The sequence below is a fragment of the Ranitomeya variabilis genome, chromosome 2 (genome assembly GCF_051348905.1).
Source record: "Ranitomeya variabilis isolate aRanVar5 chromosome 2, aRanVar5.hap1, whole genome shotgun sequence".
Lineage (NCBI taxonomy): Eukaryota > Metazoa > Chordata > Amphibia > Anura > Dendrobatidae > Ranitomeya > Ranitomeya variabilis.
In genome coordinates, this window is record NC_135233.1 from 201,128,492 (window position 1) to 201,149,199 (window position 20,708).

The 20,708-nt window shown below is 40.5% G+C and overlaps 1 protein-coding gene across 2 annotated transcripts in view; it reads right to left on the reverse strand.

The window, feature by feature from the left end:
- Window positions 1-20,708, reverse strand: part of PAPPA (pappalysin 1) — a 421,200-nt gene that overhangs the window by 221,517 nt on the left and 178,975 nt on the right. For both annotated transcript variants that reach the window (XM_077283454.1, XM_077283453.1), the window contains exon 7: window positions 7,025-7,520. In XM_077283454.1, coding sequence (XP_077139569.1) covers window positions 7,025-7,520 — 496 coding nt within the window. The remainder of the gene's footprint in view (window positions 1-7,024; window positions 7,521-20,708) is intronic.

Consider the following 20,708-nt stretch of genomic DNA (forward strand, 5'->3'; position numbering starts at 1 on the left):
CCGTCCTCGGGGCTTACTCTACATTTACCTACATTAAATCTCATCTGACAAGTGTTTGCCATTCAGTCATCTTATTCAGATCGTTCTGTAATATTGTAATGTCACGGTCAGATTTTATATCCTACATAGTTTGGTGTCATCAGCAAAGGTTACAAATAAAGTACTATGTAAAAAGACTCGTACATCTGGAACTATACTCGGGAGCAGCTTGAATAAAATATCATCAAACACTGTCCACTTTTGACCTGGTGACAAAGATCTAATAGCATAGGCTGTAGAGATACAAAGGGTGTAGATGGAGGGGATGTGACTTTTCGTATGTAACAGAGCAGCAGTACCTGATATTTGAAGGATTCACCTTTAGACATTTTGTCAGGATCAGGAGCTTGACTCTACACTTCTGCCAGTAGTGTAACTATAATGGGTGAAGGAGTTGCAATTGCACCCGAGCCCTGGAGTCTAGGGTTCCCAAAAGGTCCCTTTAACCCACACGAAAAGACTATTAATATTAAAGACCAGCGATAGTTGGGGGCCTGTTGGAGATTTTTCATTGGAACCCATGAGCATCAAGAACCTCCACTGCCTTCTGTCTATGGCATAAAGTAAAGAGAAGAAACTGTGCTATTGCACCACATCAATCATGAGAAAAAAGTGCACAATGTGAGTCACAAGTATTTGGGTTAGGTCTTGCAACTCAAATTTCAGAAAGATAAAGGGGGCTGCAGAGTTTGATTTGTAAGGAATGTAATTTTGTTACTTCAACTTCAGTCCAAGTCTGAAACTCATTTACAATAAAAAAAAAAATATGTTTGTACGTATTGAAGCCTGGCAAAAGAATGTCGGAGAATATTGGGGGCAGTCTGTATTTTTTTTCTTTGGGTAAAGTCATCTCTTAGGAATTCTTCATAATTCAAACCTCACAAGAGGATTCTCCGCTTTAACTCTTTTGCCAGCCAAGAATCTTCTAAAAACCAATGATTAGCAATAGTATGAAGGGAACCATATCAGTCATGGGATAGTGCTTACCATATGTTACTTCAGAAGGCAATAGGGTAGAACATGTTATACACATAAGAAGGCTGTCGGACAAATTATCATCTGGTCAATAGTTTGACCGGCAGCTATCTCCCATAAACAGAGCACTCTTGTATTCACTATGTTAGAGCCATGTCTGGTGGCGGCTTATCTCCATGAGAAAAAAACAGATTGGTAGTCTGAAATCAAACATGCCAAATCCCTGACTCCTTGGATGAATTATGGCTTGACCGATGATTTGACTGACGGTTTGACCGACAGCTATCTTGGCTGCCTCTCCAATAAATAGAAGCACTTGCTTGTTTAGAGCACTCTTGTCTTCTCTATGATAGAGCCTGTCTGGTGGTGACTCATCTCCATGAGAAAAAAAAAGATTTGTAGTTCGAAATTGGACATGTCATATCCTTAACTCCTCAGACAATTAATTGACTGTTGGCTGAACCAGTCAATATCGATGTTTAGACTTTAGTCTAATAATGGGGGGGCACATGCATGCCAATAGCTATTGACCTTGTGTGTATTTATTGAAGGAGTTTACTCTAGCCTGGATAGGTGATAGATTGGTGTGGTTCCCAAAGAAGACTACTGTCAGAAAGTATAGAATGGAGCTGGCTATTTATGTCACTAAAGATACCCAAGAGTTCTGTATCCTTTCGGCTATTTTCATTAGTGGCGTATTTATGACCTGCCACTCAATTCATTTCACGTTAGATACGGCCTTGTGGCTAGGGAAAAACCCGGAGACTTCTGGTGATTGGTGGGGTTATTAACTGATATATCAATCAGGTATGCAATTTTTAAAGTATATTCTTTTTGGAAAAAGTTCCATAAAATCATAATCTGTGCCTTGAATATACTTACAAGGTCACATTTTCTGAAGCTTTGTTTAAGGAGATGCAATCTCTGAAACACATCAGTTCTCTGCACATTTGTGTCTATATGTGGTCTTATATCTTTCATTCATGAAATAAATCGGACTAGTTTTTTATGGAAGATGTAGTGCCGGTCTCTTTTTCCCAATAGATCACTTTCTAAATTACATAAATTTGCAAAACATGGATATTTGAAGACATTGAAGCAGCGATAGGAATGAAGAAGAGTTAATCATACACACAAGAATAAGCTCCATACCAGACTGGAGTTGTATTATGGCACACATAGACTTCTACAGGGCCTCTATACACCCCTCCAGGCCTCCAATTCCTTGTTAAGCTTTCTTTCTTAATGTAGTTCATTACTTTGGATGTGATACTATGAAGGCACTTTCGTAGAGAGAATTATTTTGCAAGGGAGACTATCCCTGTAACATGAGTGCCTACAGCTTCATAACATAGAGCCACAGGGACTCCGTGTGCCTCAGTACAGCTCGGCCATTTGCATGAGGCCTCGAAGAATTTGAAGGAGAAAAATATCCTGCCAAACATTGTGGGAAATATGAGCGACAGATAAATCATTCTCCTATAACATTGACTGGATTCAACTCCATACCAGACAAACTAAAGGTTTCCGCCTCTGTCTACATTCACATAGAGTCGCTACATAACGCCGATCATTCGGCCTCCTGCAGAGAGACTCGTCTTGTCTCCACATATTTAATATCATTCATTTACTGTTAGAAATGTACTGTACTAAGCTCTGATATATCTTCAAGGAGGCTCTATAATAAATCAATCACTTGCTGGAACATGATAAGGAATGGGAATTTTTTATTGCCTTTTTGAGATTTCACTGCCCAGGCAGGTATATGGAATGCATCTACATTATTTTAAATGTATTTGCTTTATAAAATATTGAGATTCCATGCAATATCTCTGTCGAAAAAGAATTTAAATCCCATATTTCTTGATTCAATTTATTTTATTTTATTTTTTTCTATTACCTTGGAGATCCGGACGATCTGAGCTTTGAGGTCAAGGAGAATTCTTTTTTTTTATTTTTCCTCTTTTGATCATAGCTTATTTTTGGTCTGCAAAGCAGTATGTGGCCTTGATTTTTGTGGGACAAGTCCTAGAAATTTTATGAATGATAGGGCTACAGTACTGATTCAGCGTTCATAAGTTTTTCCTCCGAACTGGGAGACACCCTACATCATGCTGCTCTCTGATTTCATGACAAAATCCTGCTGACAGAGTCGCTAGAATGCTTTTTTCCATAGCAAAGTTAACCTCTTTCTCAGTTTTTACAGTAAACACTGTTCAGCATAAACCACAGCCAATCTGGTAGTACCTGAGTTGGAGCAGCTATCAAATGCCTAGGCATCTGGCCTAAAAGAACTAAATTAGTAATTGTTATAACTTACTTTTTACAATTTATTTATGAATATTTATTCATCAGGACACTGTTTTAACCTTTAAGCACACAATTGTCCTATGGCTCTCTGCAGCTTCTATTATGTATGGAGGCATAATATGACATCTATAAATGCGTATGGAGTGTGGTAGATGATCTCACTCAGCTGTAGATGGAGGTAGACACGGGAACAATGTTTCTTTAAGTCTTTCACTGGATTATTATACATACGACAAACCGCGTAGAAGTAAAAATAAACATGGCCCTCTGGGCAACACAGTAAAACAAAACAATCTGATACATTACAGTCCATATGTCTGCAGGGATCTGCCTGCTCAGGGTCAGCAAAAACACATGGTTCAGTTTAGCACCAACATGAGCACCTCTCTGGAGTTAGCCTCTCTATACACAATGAGCACTGAGTTCCTCAGAAGACCAACTATTTAATCCCAAACACACCCTGGGATTGAGATAAGGTGGACAACCTCCCACCAGATCTATGGTTGTCCACAAAAACCCTTCTTGACAAATAGTGTGCTGGAGCAAACTTCTGGGTTTCAAATCACTGAAACTAATGGCCTCAGTGAAACGTGTCTCCTCTCCAGCACTTTGCCAGTGACTTTGTCACATATCCCCCCATATTTATTGATTCATTTTTTTTTCTCCTGGATTAACTAACACATAGGAGAGCTGGACAATCTGAGCTTTGAGGTCATGCAGATTTCTCTTTTTATTTTGCCTATTCAGATGGTCATAACTTTGATATCTTATTTTTGGTCTGCATAGCTGTATGTAGCCTTGATCTTTGTGGGACAATTCATACAAATGTTATGAATGATAGGGCTTCAGTACTGATTTTTCCTTAGTAGTGGGACACTACAGGCCACCTCATTGCTGCACAGCTCTATAAAAGTGGACAAAAATCTGTCACGGTAAAAATGCTTTCAAAAATAGAAGTGTTTAATTTTTTTAACCAATTGACAAAATGAATAAAAGAGAAAACTAAATCAATATCCTTTATCTTTAAAAGAGCATCAAAGCATCATTTTTCTAGATACACTTTCACACAGTTTTTGTTGGAACTCGACAGGAAGATTGGTCCAATCATCTCGGAGAACTAACCACAAATCTCTAGATATACAGTATCGCTTACATAAATCCTTTTGTCTTTTCATATAGTCACAGACAGACTGGATGAAGTTGAGATCAGGGCTTTCAGGGGCCGGATCATCACTTCCAGGACTCTTTGTTCTTCTTTACCCTGAAGATAGTTATTAATGACATTTGCTTAATGTTTTGAGTCATCTTGCTGAAGAACATATTTGGTGCCAACCAGACTCTTCCCTGATGGCATTGCATGATGGATAAGTATTTGCCTGTATTTATCAGCATTGAGGACACCATTAATCCCAAATTATTTACTGAAATACAGCTCCAAACTTGCAAGGAACCTCCACCATGCTTCACTGTTTTCTGCAGACACTCATTATTGTGAATCTCTCCAGCCTTTTGGTGAACAAACTGCCTTTTGTTACAAGAGAATATTTCACATTTTGTCTCATCAGTCCAGAGCACTTGCTGACATTTTTCTGAACTCCAGTTCAAAGGTTTACATGAATAGTTGAATCACTTGGTATTGTTTCCATGTTGAAATTTTTGATCAAAGTTCTTCCATGAAGATCACTTTTGGTCAGTTTTCTCTGAACAGGAGATGAGTGTAACTGGGTCCCATGAGTTGCTGCCAGTTCTGAGCGGAAGTCACTGCTGGAATCTCCCGATTTTGAAGAGTAGTAAGCATGATGTCTTTCATTTGCTGAACTAAATTTGGCCAACCACTGCATCTACAATCATTAAAGATGCCCATATCTTGGTATCTTTAATACTGAGAAATACAGTTGGATACTTACCCAACATGCAATACCATCTGAGAGGCATCTGATTGACTTAAAATTTATTCTGCAGTAGGAGAACCATCCCAAACATACAGTACAACCAATGTCATTAGGAACAGTGATGGGTGAGCGTGCTCGGCACTGCTCGATACTCAATTGAGCATCGGGGTGTTTGTCTCGAATAAGGAGCAGTGCCGAGTATCGCATGACGCTCAAGTGCTCAGATCCCTGTCAGTGAATTTTCCCTTGCTACATAAAAATGTTAGAGTTTGCCTTTTACTTCCATTATACTTGCTACTCGAGACAAGCACGTCCGAGTGTCACACGTGCTAGATTTGAGTACCGAGCACACACTTCACTTCATTTCATTGCTCAATCAACACTAATTAAGACCTATCTTCAGCATAAAGAAAAACAAGAAGTCCTAGAATTATTTGACACCCGGTAGTTGCTTAATCTTTGAGCCTGTGTGGGATTACATGAAAAAACAGATGGATTAGTGCGCGCGACGTCCATAGAATATCAGTGGTTATTTCTTCAAGATATTTGGAGAACCTGACCTCATGCAAACAAGCACTCAGACATGTGTTATTCGATTAGACTGTTCAGAGGACCCAAAAACTAAATATCTGCATGAAAAATATAAGCGTGCATTGGTCTCTTTAGTTTTTGAATGAGACTCACCTATTTAAATCTATATGTGTCCTTAAAAAAACTGCACAAAGTCAGATGAACAGTTTTTTTTATTGTATTACGTGTTTCCGGGTTGATCCAGCTTCTTTTTCAGATACATTAAAACCATTAAATGGTCAGTGATGATGTTACGATTAGCATCACACGTGATAAATGGCAATCAATGAATTTAGCAGCAATTAGTTAATTTAAAATAAATCTAATAAATTACTAATAGTAATCAGCATCAATTAGTTAATTTAAAATATATCTAATAAATTACTAATAGTAATCACCATCAAATTGTAACTCCTTATAAATCTGGTCATGTAAAAGTAGTCATACGGAGGAGACAACAATGTCTTGAAAAGAATATTTCAGAAACATAATTTTTGAAAACTTTTTTTTTTTTAACTTCTGCTTTTTCAAAAGTATTTTTAAACTCCATAAAGGACATTTTATTTCTGAAGGATATTTATTAGCTTCATGCCAGAACATTTCCTAAGTGTCTTAAAAAGTATACAAGTGCAATTGTTAGAACGTGTACCCTTACTTACAGTCTTTAGGTCCTGATGGTTCTTCAAGATCTGCTTAACTAAAACTCCAGTGATAATTTATAAGTATACTGCACTTTTTAATACTGAAAATTCAAAGTTTTTCAGATTGTTGCTGATAGAGCATCAACTAAACAGAATCTACAATGTCAAATGGGTTCAGATACAAAACATTTCACCAAATCATTAAAGACTTTAACTCATGTCTACAGCCATCTGATTCTCAAGCCTGTAGAGAGATCAAAGCAAGCTTGGGTTGACGTAAATATAAATATATGTCTTCTTTTAAAGAAGTAAAGTCTTTTTTCCCCTTAAAGCTTCCTAATTATTCATGTAATGTAGATTAAATGTATTAGAATACTTGCCTATCTCCTCAGGAAAGACAATGATTAATAAGTATTTTAATACACTTGCAGTAGATTACATGCATAATTAGAAGGGCTTAGGAAAAAAAAATACTAAGACTTCTTTATTTTTCTTGAGTTTCCCATTTATTGGAATTTAGTATAAATTGACGCTTTTGTCTCTCGTTAGCCTGGGCAAAGTTTATCACATTCAACTTCTATGGACATTATCACCTACCTGTCTATGTACCTTCTCTGAAGGCTGGATGTCAAAGAAGACGTACTGGGTGGAAAAGTTGGGTCTCGAAGAACGTTGTAGTAGATTGGTTTGCAGTCTGCACACAAGGGACAGTTAGGCACTGAGGTGATCATAGCAGCATCAATCTCCATTTGGTTGTCCTTGGTGTAGATCTGAATGGCATAAACCTCAACTTTAACTTGGTCTAACTTGATGGTCAGAGGAACATCACAAAAGATACTTTGAATGCCTAGTGATGAGTTCTCCCCATTGACGTAAAGGACTTTGACTTCCACCTCAGCTCCTTTTGTATCTAAGTCTGTGGTTACAAATGTCACCCAAATAGTTAGAGTCTGTGGAATCACTGGGTACGTAAATTCCAGCTGTAGATAGCATCCATGTGGCTCAGTACAAGCTGGAGGCACAGAGTTGTCGTTGGCTCCAGGACTCCATGTCCTTACACTTGTTTCACATGGCTGCTCAACATCGGGGCGTCCTAAAATACACAAAATGATTTAAATTGTTTCAAAACTCAAAATTAACATCTAAAATTAAATTTACATAGTTTTACATGGTCGGTAATTGATCATTTAAAGGGAATCTTTCAGCAGCATTTTGCTATATAATTTGACAGCAGTATTATGTGGGGGCTGAGATCCTGATTCCAGTGATGTGTCACTGAGTTTACTGGGTGCAGTAGTTGAGGTAAAATCAGAGTTTTATCTGCCAAAGATCTAGCAGAGCTCAGAATGCTGAGCTCTGCATAACCCCGCCCACACCACTGATTGGCAGCGTTTTGTGTACATTCTGTATTGACAAAAAATTGCTAATCAGTGCTGGGTAAATGTTTGGATGAGGGGTCTCGAGACACCATTTGACCCCTTTTACGCACAGCTTTGATCCCATGCTGTCACTGGAAACACTGTTCAGTATAAACTACAGGACCAGAAGCCAATCTGTGGGTACCCGAGTTGGATTAACTATCAAATCCCTAAGGAATCTGGCCTAATGTAAGTAAATTAGTAAATGATATCACTTACTTTTTACAGCTTATATATGAATATTTATTCCCTAGGAAACTCTTTTAACCTTTAAGTACACAACTGTCCTGTGGCTCTCTGCAGCATCTAATAAGTATGGAGGTGTAATATGACATCCATAAATGTGTACTGGGCCATACTTTACTTCTATCTACTTTGCTTTTTCATAAAATGGACAGAAAACTACTGATAGCCTATATCAGATGGCCATTAAAAGTATAGCCCCTATAGGAGAATATATCTGTACTGTGTACAGTGACATGTACATTATGACCTCAAAAGCCTTTAAAGAGGTTGTCTACTAATTGTGCAACCTCTTTTTAAATTAAGAAGTGCTCGCTTGACATAACTATGCCACGTGAGACCTCCAGCCTATTGGGTAGAAGAACACAATATAGGTGGTGCTCAGGTGGCATGGAAGAAAGAGGAACTTGTTGAATACACTTAACTTTGAAGGTGGGAGACAGCACCAGAAGAGAACTCTTTCAACTCTGGACAGGAGCCTTCATCAGATGAAAACAAACCCGTTTTCGACTGGCTCTGGACAGGAGCCTTCATCAGATGAAAACAAACCCGTTTTCGGCTCTGGACAGGAGACTTCATCAGATGACAACAAACCAGTTTTAGGCTCCGGACAGGAGCTTTCGTCAGCTGAAAACAAAACGGTTTTCGGCCCCAGGCAGGAACCTTCATTAGGTGTTTACCTGACAAAGGCTCCTGTCTGGAGCTGAAAAACGGTTTGTGATCTGTCAATTTGTGGACTTCAATAAAATTATTAATATTTGCTCAGTAATGAATTTTATATCTTTCCTGGACAACGCACTATCACCTCACCAATTCCTCCAACCTATTGGGTTGCTGAACTCTCACTTCTCCTGCTTGTCCGAGATGTATCTGTAGGAAATGAGCACGTATAATCTTATTAGTGGTCGATGATTGGCTGCAGGGCTGACGTGGCATAACAATATCATGAGAGTCTTGTGCTTTCAATGCAGGGCCGGAGGTGTTGGTTATTTTTATTTTGCAAGGAGGACTACTTAATTTCAAGCTGAGTTGTCCATGTAGTGGCACACCCCTTACATTTCAAAGCCAGGGCGAACAAACAAAAATGTGTGTGTATCATAATGTTTTTTTCTTGCCATTATCACTTGCATTATTTGTAAACTAGACCATTCTGACACGAAACAGTGTAAAATAGATTTCCCCATAGTTTGTCATTTGGAGACAAGGTTCAAAACTTTCAACATCCATGCTTGTTATTCATTTCCACTATTTAGCGGCTAGAACACACAAATCTTGTTATTAGGCAACTTACTTGTCTTCATCGATATACACTACTCTCATTCATTCCTCCGCAGCACATATTTCAGACAAGCAAAATATCAGCTGTATAAATATGAGGAAAAAGCGTCTCAAACATTGACTGGTTCCCTTCATCAAACAGAAAATTTTAATACTGCAGACATTTTTCCTAAATTATGCGATAATCTGTACATGGAAATTGTAGTGGGGTTTGTACATAAAAATATTTAGTAAGAATAGAAAAAAAGTACAAAAACAGATTGATGGATATATATGAGTGTGAGTCAAAAATTATCTGCACTTCTGTTACATTAAAACTTTTGTTAGCCGCAATGCGATATCCGAGCTTTCCGGTCAAGATCGTCGTCTCCCCGGTCACTGCTACTGTGCAGGTGTGATTGTGTTACATCAGTGCACTGCCAGAAAAAATGGCTGTCCTATGTGTGATTGCATGAAAGAAGAGAAGCGATTCATTTTTTTGTGTGGGTCTGAGGGTGCGTCCAGTGCTGATATTAGACTCTGTGCACAGTATAGAGAAAGTGTTTTGCCACGAAGAAGTGTTTCGGAATGGATAGAGACATTCAAGGAAGGTCGTACAAGTGTCAGCCATGAAGAAAGAACGAGACGCCTGCCCACATTCGTGACTGATGACAACACTGAGCATCCTACTTGTTTTCCTGATCTTGCCCCTTCGGACTATCATAAGCTTGGTCCCCTGAAAGAAGCCATAAGAGGATGAAGATTTACGTTTGGTGAAGAGGTGAAGACAGTAGTGCATTCGTGGCTTGCAGCTCAGTCTAAACTATTTTGGTAAAGATGGAATGTCGAAAGCTTGTAGACAGATGGACAAAGCGTCTTGAAAAACAAGAGTTTGTGTCAAAAAATGATGAATTTGTCTTTTCTGAAAGTAGTCTAAAATAAATTCGCCAGCCAGAGTTTGAGTAACTTTTGACTCACAATGTCATATGGGAAAATAAATCATAATCACATAAGGTGGGCCACAAAACCAGGCTCCTCCCTGTGATTTGTACAGAACAACACTTATCGGGCCTCTTTCATCAGAACGGTCTTATAATAATAATGTCTCTGTTGCCCATAGCAACCAATTAAACTCAGCTTTAATTTTATCAGAGAAATGCAAGAAGAGTCTAAGACCACAGTATGGAGAGCAGGAGGGTTGTGTAAGAGTGTGGCCTATGGCCTACGTACATGTGATTTGTTGAAATGCAGCACTGTTTTGCTTGCCCCAAGTTTCCTTTTCTAGAAAAAAGTAGAATATAGGTGTCACGCCGTTCTGTCTGTATCTGGCTTTCGGCGTGACAATGCATGTCTTTGCTTTAACCCTTTACTCCTTTCCCCCTAATTTGAGCTGCGATACTGTTGGCTGTTACCTGTATGGAGCCTTCTCAGTTCCCTGCTCTGCTGCGCAGCCGTACATGGGTGGTTAGGTCTTTGCCCTGCTGCATGACCATCTGCATGTGCGGTCCCTGGTTGCCGCTGTGGAAGCTGTCCACGGGTTGTGAGGTCATTTGCAGCTGGTGCATGACTTTCCACGTGTATCAGTGCGTGCATTCACATCCTGGTGCCCTGAGCCTCAGTTCCTGCACTGATTGTGCTATAATGGTTTCTGTTTGTGCTTAGGAAGTGCGCGACCACACCTCCCCTGCTTTTGTCAGTGTTAGGGTGTGTACTTGAAATGCTGTTCCCAGCCAATTGCTGAGGGGCAACTTCTATATAAAGTTGCCCTGCCCTATGGGCAGGGCCTGAGCTACTCACAAAGCTCCTGAAATTTGCTATGTGTGTTTTGTGTTCCTGCACCTCTCCTGTCTATGTTTTGGTACTAAAGTCCTTGCCTTGATTCCTGTTTTGTCCTGTTCTGGTGCTTGTCCTGGAGGCGGTATATCCAGGCCCGAATCCTTGATCCTGTACCTGTCCTGTACCTGAACCTGTCTGAACTGTCTGCTGTGATTATGTTCCTGGAATCCCTCTGCATCTGGAGCCTCACACCCAGTGACTTTGAGTCTCTTGTAACCGGTGTTTCTGCCGAGCATGTACTACTCTGTGCTCTGACTGCCATGCGATGTTCACCCCATCTGGCCCATGTCCAGTACGACGGTGCTTGCACCATCACGCTTAAGTTCCTTCCTAGGTCCGATGCCCGGAGCCTGACGACCGCAGTTTGGAACCTGATGACCGCTGCCTGGAGCTTGGAGCCTGAGGTAACTGATGACCTGGGCTGCCATGCTAGTGTCCCAGCTGATGACCTGGGCTGCCATGCCAGTGTCCCAGATGTCTATCCGGTATTCCTGTGTCCTGATGCCCTGCCTGTGTCCTGATGTCCTGAGGTCCTTCCTGTGTCCAGATGTCCTGATGTCCTGTCTGTATCCTGATGTCTTCCCTGCATCCTTATGTCCTCATGTACTCTGATGTCCTGCCTGTGTCCTGATGTCCCGCCTATGTGTGCCTCGGTGATCCGTTGGTGCCTTGGGGTCCACTGGGTGGTACCCTTCTGGAGATGTGGAATCGGGAGCCTGACATCGTCATCTTTTGTTTAAGTACTGTGTGACTTTACTTTAGTAAACTTTATATTTCTCTATACCTGAAGTTGTGCGGTGTAATCAAGTCCTACATGTCTCTTTCCTTGTCCACATGCTCAGCTGCCACAGAACCCCGGTCTCTGCCTTCCCCTAGTTTGGGTAGGCCCGAGTCCCCCTCTGTTGTATAAAGTGTCCGTATTGTGTCCCCGGGGGACGCACGCCCCATGACTTCTGAGATCGGTCGGCTTGGGGTCATCTATTGGGCTGGGCCGCATCAGCGGCTGCAGCTGATTGTGACAATAGGGTACAACACAAAGCAAAAGTGGTGTATTTCAGCATCCGTGGCCCATGACGAAAAAACAATGGAAAATTATGTGTGGGACACCTGTCATTATTCTGGACATCCAAGAGAGGACTTTAAGAAGCCCCAGGAAATTTTAGATGAATAATCCCATCATTGATGCCAAGGTAGAGGGCAAAAGAAAGCAGGCTCTGGATTAGAGGAGGAGGATTATCTCTTTGTAATATTTAAACAGTTTAAACTTCAGGCCATTTTCCAGAAGTTTCTGCATCCATGTGCAACTTTGTCACTAGACGGTATTGAAAACTATGTACTGTTACACCGAATTCACAAAAGAGATATGAATAGTGCAACCACTAACACCTTTTTTTTGTCATTTGAGAGGTGACTTTTTTTGAGAAATTTGCTGAAAAAAAAATTGCTTTTGTCGACATTTTACAAGACTTGTAACATTCTAATTTTTCATGATCTGAGGCTGGGTAAGGTCTTATTTTTTTACCTTGAGTTGACTTTTTACTGATAGTATTTTGGGGTAGATAGGATGTTTTGATAGCCTCTTATTGCATTTTATTGCAATGTTACAGGGGCAAAAACACCGTAATTTTGGAAGCGATACCAAGCGTGTGTATTTTTAATTGTCTTTGTTTTATTTTTAATAGAGCAAAAATGGGGTGATTTGAACATTTGTGTTTTTATATTTTTTTGATATTTTTAAAAAAAAAAAAAAACTTTTTAACATTTTTTTAGACTCTATTTAATAGTCCCCTTAGAGGACTTGAAGCTGCAATCGTCTGATCATTTGTGGCTTACATTGCAGGGCTGCATCACTGCTGTGTATATAGAAAATCACAATCTCCTATGAACGTGTTAAAAGCTGGCTTTCACAGGGGTATCGTAATATCAGGTGCTGGAGTCATCACCAGACCACTGTCATTATAACCCATATAAATAAAGATTATTATTATTATTATTATTGGTGCCTCATGATCACATTACGGACACGCTGATGGTCACTTGGAATGATGCACCCCCCCACCAGCTCTTGTTAAATGCCACTGTCAGAGATAGGCTGAGGGATTTAACTGGTTAACAGCCACGGGTGGAGCTGTTGGAGGCAAATGATGGTTGATTAAGTCAGCCATTTCCTGCCAGAAAAGATGCGGGCTCGGCATGTGAGCCTGCATCAAAGCAAGGACACTACATTGACATAAAACTGAAAATACTAACTCAATTACAAAAGACAGCTTAATAAAAATGCTAATTGTTTGGTGAATTTCGAACATTAAAAAGTAACTAATTAGGAGGTATTCACACCAAAAAAAAAAGGCAAAATCAATGATGAATTGGGCCCCAAATGTGTAAAATACCAGAAAAATACTATTTCCACTATATACAAATTACACATGACTTCTTGAAGAATTCTCCAACATCCAGTGCTACCATTTTCTGGGACCTTTCCATGATCTCCGTATATAAAAGGTGTCAAGTGCTTACACAGTAGGTCAGGAAGTCTGAAACACCTGCTTCATTTAACAGGAATCATGAGCAAAATTACTGGGCCAAGAAAGCCTTAAGAAAGCTTAATGTTATAAATACATGCATGGTGTGTGACTCCAGGTGGTCCATTTAGGTGGCCCAATAACTGGATCACTCATGAATGAATAGGTGCCAACAATATGGTGTAATGGTGGCTACTGCCAGTTTCTAGGGTCTTTATCTAAAAAGTAGCTCAGGATCAAGTCAGGAGCTCTAAAAGCTGTGATTATTAAGAAAACCAAAGATTCACTGCATTATTCCACATAATCCGACTCACAAATGGCTAGAAAATGTTTTAAAAATGACTAGTTACACAAACCTTGTCCATTGGCTTTTTCCATGTTTTCAACATAACGGGAATCCTGAGAAAAAATAACTATAGTCTCTTCACACACCCTATCTTCACCAAGGCTGCGGTCATCCAAGAGGCAATGTCAGCCCTGGATAAGGGCTCATACAGATGTGCGTATGAGAAAAACGATGGGAGTTTCATCATATTTTCAAAAGAGTGTCATCAAAGTTTGGTTCGAGTTTCATGAGTTTGTCTTTGATGACAAAACTAAAGTTTCTGCACCTTCGAATGTGGTCCTATTTTTTCATGGACCCATAGACTTTCATTGCTGAGTTTGACCCAACACTTGGATCAACATTGGTCATGTCTCCGTGATCTTACACCAACCACTGTGCAAAAATATGGATAACGCTCATACGCAAAAAAATGAATGAGCTCTAAGTTTTCCGCACCATTTAAAGAGGTTCTTTAACTGGGTCAAAAGTTGACGTCTTGCTCTTATTTTAATCCTGCTGCAACCCTGAGTATTGCGGGAGGATTTTGTCTTATTTTTTGTAACCCCGTGATTTTGGCCTTCATATTTAGTGCTCATTTTTAAGGCTTTCCCAAAGAGGTGTTGCTCACAGGATTCTCTGAGGCTGTTCGCCAACATTATCCCGTGAGCAACACCCCATTCATAAAAAACAGGTAATCTTTAGGGCTTTTGTTTTTACTTATGATAAAGGTTATGATTCAAGTTACTCAAAAACATTAATGTCTTGTTTGAGACATCTCATCTGTACTGTAGGAATTCCTAGTTAACACTTTTTGCATAGATTCTTCTAGGACCTACTGCAATCAGCTAAGGTCCTGGGGTCTGTTAGTGTCAAGGTGCCCAAACATGTGGTTTTATCTAATCTCTAGTGGATAAACTTTAGTTCATCCATCATGTGTTGTGCAGTGAGTCTGTTATAAATAGATTCCCTGCCAAAAAGTAAGGTTTCCAGCTAGAATGGGACCCCATATACCTTTAAGGGTGCCCTCTTGCAGCAATGCAATACTAAGAGATTGTATGGCATGCTAATGTGGTCGTATGCATCAGCCCTATTTCAGTATCAGATAGAAAATCGCTAAGTTTATGCCTGTAGTTAATGGCCACTGGGATTCAAACTTCTGGGACCCCACTAATCCTGAAAATAAAGAGGCTACAACACTGATTTACAGTTTTTGCCTGTACATCAGCACTCTTGGACACCGGGCTGTTCAGGAAACTGCAGTCTTCCCAATTCACTTCAGTGGAGTCACACTACAGAGGAAAGCAGGGAACAGTCCTACAGAAGAAGAAATGTGTGTAGCTGCACTTTTGTACTCTACTGAATGGATGGGAACACACCTACAGTTAAAAAATAGGCCTGACCCCTTTATTCTCAAGATTGGTGAGGTGTCCAGAAGATAGACACCCAGTAATCATTAGGTGATGGCATATCCTATCAATACAGGAGTTGGCCTGAATTACGATACTGATGCCATGCCCTTGAAATTACTCATTAATATCTGATCACTGGTGTTAGCAGGTCCCGCGGTCACCAAAAGTACACAGGCTATGGAACATGCACAGCACAGTTCTGTACACTGTGTAGGGACCATTATCAAGCACAGCAGCTCAGCTCCAATTCATGTCCATTGGAGCTGCTGAGGTGTGGTCCTTAAAAAAGTGCTCTACACTATGAATGGAGATGCGGTGTTTCTGCTCCTTTCATATTGTACATCTGATTGGTAGGGGTACCAGATATCAGACCTCCATCAATCTGATAATGATAACCCAAGGGTGGGTCATCAGTAGAATTAGTGTGATTAGACCATGTCAGAAATCTGTGGTTGCAGGATGGGAGCCCAGAGAACTGACTCCTACTTTATTGTATCCATGTCTCTTCTTTTGATTAGCCGGCCTGGTGTGATGTCATCGTTCCGGTGTGACGCACATGAGATGTTGAACCAGTATGGCCAATCAATAGAAGAGCCGCATCAGGTGGGAGGTGGTTCTCAAGGCTCCTGTCCAGCGGCCAGTGATCATAGTCGTGGTTGCTTGACTGGGTCCTCCGAGTCGATCCCCTCCAACTTTAAGTATCTGTGTTGTAGACCTGGACAATCCCTTTAAGAAAAATGTTCCTAATAACTTGAACTTAGAAGGTTACAATGGAGCATTGGGTAGAAAAGAGGATCTGTAAACAGTGCTGGCTAAAAGTGCGTGATATCTCAATATGAAATCTGGAAAATTTCAAGGAGTCTATGACTAAAGATAAGAATCTACAACAAAATACAGTGTTTATTAAGCGTAATTGGAACTGTGCCCATCTCATTACGGGGAGGTCTGTGTGTTTAGGTCATACGCATGATGACGGGCGCTGCTTTTTCTTTGATCAAAATATTATTGTTTCTGAAAATTCTTTAGTTATTGTTAACAAGAGTCTTGGAATTCCAAGGAACTGCTTTATGGATTTCAGCCAATGGAGTAATAAAATGGATCAATACGTCTGAGAAGGCTAAAGATAACATTGTGCTGTGGCATGGAGGCTTTTACATAGGACATAAAATGCGTATTTTAACCAAAGGCTTGTGACTTTGCCATCAGACCAGTTAAACTCTGACATACAGAATACGTTCAATGCAATAAACACCGATGTCTGAGTCAATACAATGCGTCTCCCCCCCCATAGACTACAGATCTAACATGATATCATATTCACTTCCATACTGTATTTATTCCAGGAACTGAGAATACACATCTCTAACCTTGGCAACAATGTCATCAGCTCTAACTGTAAAACACACAGAACATTCCAGTAATCCATCATTTGCCAGATTATTTTTCAAATTATTGACATCAATCAACCCATGAGATTTTCTGCCTGACGTTTGGCCACTTGGGTTTCATTCTTTGAATCTGGAAAATTCCAGATCAGTGTATAATTTCAGATTAAAACAGACTTTTGGATTATTTTTTTGTGGAAACCAAGCTATCAAAAAGCTGACTAAAGGAATTTTTCTGTATAGTATGATGTGCAGAATATTTATGTGTCTAATTCATTCACAACTTCACTGTTCTCTAAACTAAACAAATTTCACTTATGAATTACAGTGCTGGAGAAAACAAATATATATATTTTTTAGCAATTTTTCCCCACTAATTGCCATTTGTTTGTAAGCTCAGTTTTCTTTCAGATGAAGGTTACATTTACACTGACCAATTATTGGGAAACGAGCATCCCCGGGAATAATCGGGCAGCGTAAACAGGCTGAAGATCACCCAATATTCGAGTAAAACAAGCATGACGCAAAACACTCATTTGTCAGATGAAATGTTAAGCTTGCTTCAAAATAATCGTTCTTGGCAGTACATTATCCTGTGTAAACAAGACTTGTGCTGCCGAGAACAATAATGGTTTACCCGCACAGAACAATCTATTGATGTTCAGCCTACAAGCGTCCGAAGAGTCTTTAACCTATCTAAACAGGCTATTATGGTAAAAGTCAGCTTTTTGGCAAATATGTAGCCGGCCAGTCATTTAACGGTCACTATTTGCTAGTGTAAACCAAGCCTAGCACATTAGCCACTATACTATGTTCCTATATTTAGGTTCAATGTACTCTGTCTGAAAACAAGCTCTATAATGATCATATGATGTTGAGTCACTTCTCGTGGACAAGCCGAGAGCGAGAGTAGTCAAGGGGTCCGGGGACAAAAGCCAGGAGGTTTCATCATAAACAGAGGGAAGAGACGAAAGTGTTGACAGGTAATGGTCCAAGGTCAGAATACCATGAGGAAAGCAAATCAGAGCAAATGGAGCAGTCAAAACAGATGGTCAGAATGAGGTCCAATGTCAGGCAGCAAAAAGATTCACAAGAAGAACATAAGACAAAGAGGGACAAACTACACAGAGCACAATAAACATTTGGCAGAGGTCTGGGACTGACAGCACAGCAAAGTAGCTGGGCAATCAGCTGGGACAGGGAACACTTGAAGGCAGCCCAGCACCTCCAAGTCTCAGATTGGATGGCCGAGCTGTCAAGCAAAACACTGTCAGCTCTGCACGCCCATGCATCAGACTGGACGACTGAAATGTCAATCAAAGTCACAAAGACAATTTTGTCACACACAGCCTATGCACGTTGTGCCATAGGTTAGCTTTCAAATTGATATTAGTGCCAGTGTGTGCGGAGCATGAAGAAGATTCATTGTGATTGACCTCCTGTGCCTCTGCGGCACTGCCACTGCTAACAGCTGCTTCCAGCCCCTGCTTCATATTATTAATGGTAGGTATATGTGCAGCCCCCAACATGATCTTGTGCAAAGGAATGCAAAAGAAGGGAGAAGATCTTTTCTTTTTGCATTTCAAAAAAATTCTATCCAGATGGCCATTTATAGTACAAAGTTGCACACTTGGGTTTTAGCTTAAAATTCACCAAATAGTACCAAGAAGAGACTGGGAACTGTCATTACCGGTGAGCATAGTGGACAAACTGCATGACACATTTCATGGGCACTACATGGTGGTTCTTTTAAGAAATGATATTTATGCATGATATATCAGTATTTCTTGAGCACTCTATGGTTAAAGAAATTGAGCACAATTTTAAAGGTCCTGTAAAGGAGTATTTCTTTGCCATTGTTGCATTATTAGGTTAATCATGTATGGTGCTGTCACTCTGCCACTTTTAAACAGTAGTATAAAGACTATGTATGGTACTGTTATGCATACGCAATGGCTAAGTGGGAAACAATACAGAGAAGTCGTATTTCTGTTAGCAGCATGCTGTTCGTGCAATGCAATTTATGGCAGCCTTTATTCATAGATGAAAAGAGAAGCAGATTTAAACATTTTATTTTACAGTAAGTGAGTTGTCAGGTCTGTACAAAAGCTGGTACATAAGGAAAACTGACTATAGGGGTGACTATCATTAATCAGACCAAGAGATGGAAATGATTTAAAGGAACATTTAAGTGTCATACTTAAAAATGTATTATAAGTCTTACAGAAGCAATCCACAATATACAGCATGCAAACGGGTCTACAGGTGAAGCTCGAGTGCTGCAGGGTATCATCCAGTCCTCCGTAGTAACATTTATAGCTGTTTAAATTAAAAAGGTTTGCAAGGATTTAATGTTTTAAAGAAATCAGCATTAATCACCCATTGCTGCTCCAGCTCCACTGCCCCCAGTCTTTAATGATAGCCTGTAGTGGTGAAGTCATGAATACTGATCACGTGACCAATGCAGCCAATCACTAGGCTCATGGCCTCATGCCGCCTACCATGGCATCACCACTAAGCTCAGCGATTAGGCTACAGTGGTAAAAGGTGTTGCAAACCTGACTCCACGTTATTGTTGTGACACTAGTCATGGACTAGCCATGAGGTAGAGTGGTTGAAAGGTCCAAGTTAAAAGCCAGGATGGAACGGCAAAGACAGAGGAATACGACAAACTGATAGTCAGGAGGAAAGTCTGGGGTCTGGTAACTAAATGTCAAAGGCAAAAGGAGTTTTACAAATGGGTATTCGAAAGGCAAATCCAAGGTCCGGCAACAAAAGCTCAGAAGAACAAAATACAGAGCACAGAGTAAGCACACCACTAAGCTGGCAATTACCTGGAAAGGAAAACACCTTAAGGAAACCCAAACACAACACTGATGCCCCTGTCATCCATAGGGCAACTGAGCTGTCACTCACCACACTGACAGCCCGACATGCCCCTGCTATCCATACGGAGGCTGAGGTGTCACTCACAGGACTGACAACCCGACATGCCCCTGCTATCCATAGAGTGGATCAGCTGTCACTCACAGTATCGACAGCCCAACTCAGCCCTGCTATCCATATTGCAGATGAGCTGTCACTCACAGCGTCCCTAGCACACAGCGATTGCCAGAATCGTGACAATAATCATAAAAGACTAGGGTTGAGGGATTAGAACTGGGGCTTGAGCAAAGTTGGATGATTTTTCCATTTTTACCTAAAGCAAGCCCATAAGCATAAAAAAGTCATCCTTGAAACCCCCTTTATTAATATTAATACCTATGATGGTTGTTTTTCGAGCAGATAACGTACACTGCTCTAACAAATAAAGGGAACGCTTAAACAACAGAACCTAACTCCAAGTAAATCAACTTCTGTTAAATCAAACTGTCCACTTAGGAAGCAACACTGATTGACAATCAATTTCACATGCTGTTGTGCAAATGGAATAGACAACAGATGTAAATTATTGTCAATTATCAAGACACCCTCAATAAAGCAGTGGTTCTGCAGATGGGGACCACAGACCACATCTCAGTACCAATGCTTTCTGGCTGATGTTTTGGTCACTTTTGAATGTTGGTTGTGCTGTCACACTCGTGGTAGCATGAGATGGACTCTACAACCCACACAAGTGGCTCAGGTAGTGCAGCTCATCCAGGATGGCACATCAATGCGAGCTGTGGCAAGAAGGTTTGCTGTGTCCTCCAGCAGGTCACAAATGTGCACGCGTCTGCACAAACGGTTAGAAACTAACTCCATGAGGATGGTCTGAGGGCCCGATGTCCACATATGGGGGCTGTGCTCACAGCCCAACACCATGCAGGACATTTGGCATTTGCCACAGAACACCAGGATTGGCAAATTCGCCACTGGGGCCCTGTGTTCTTCACAGATGAAAGCA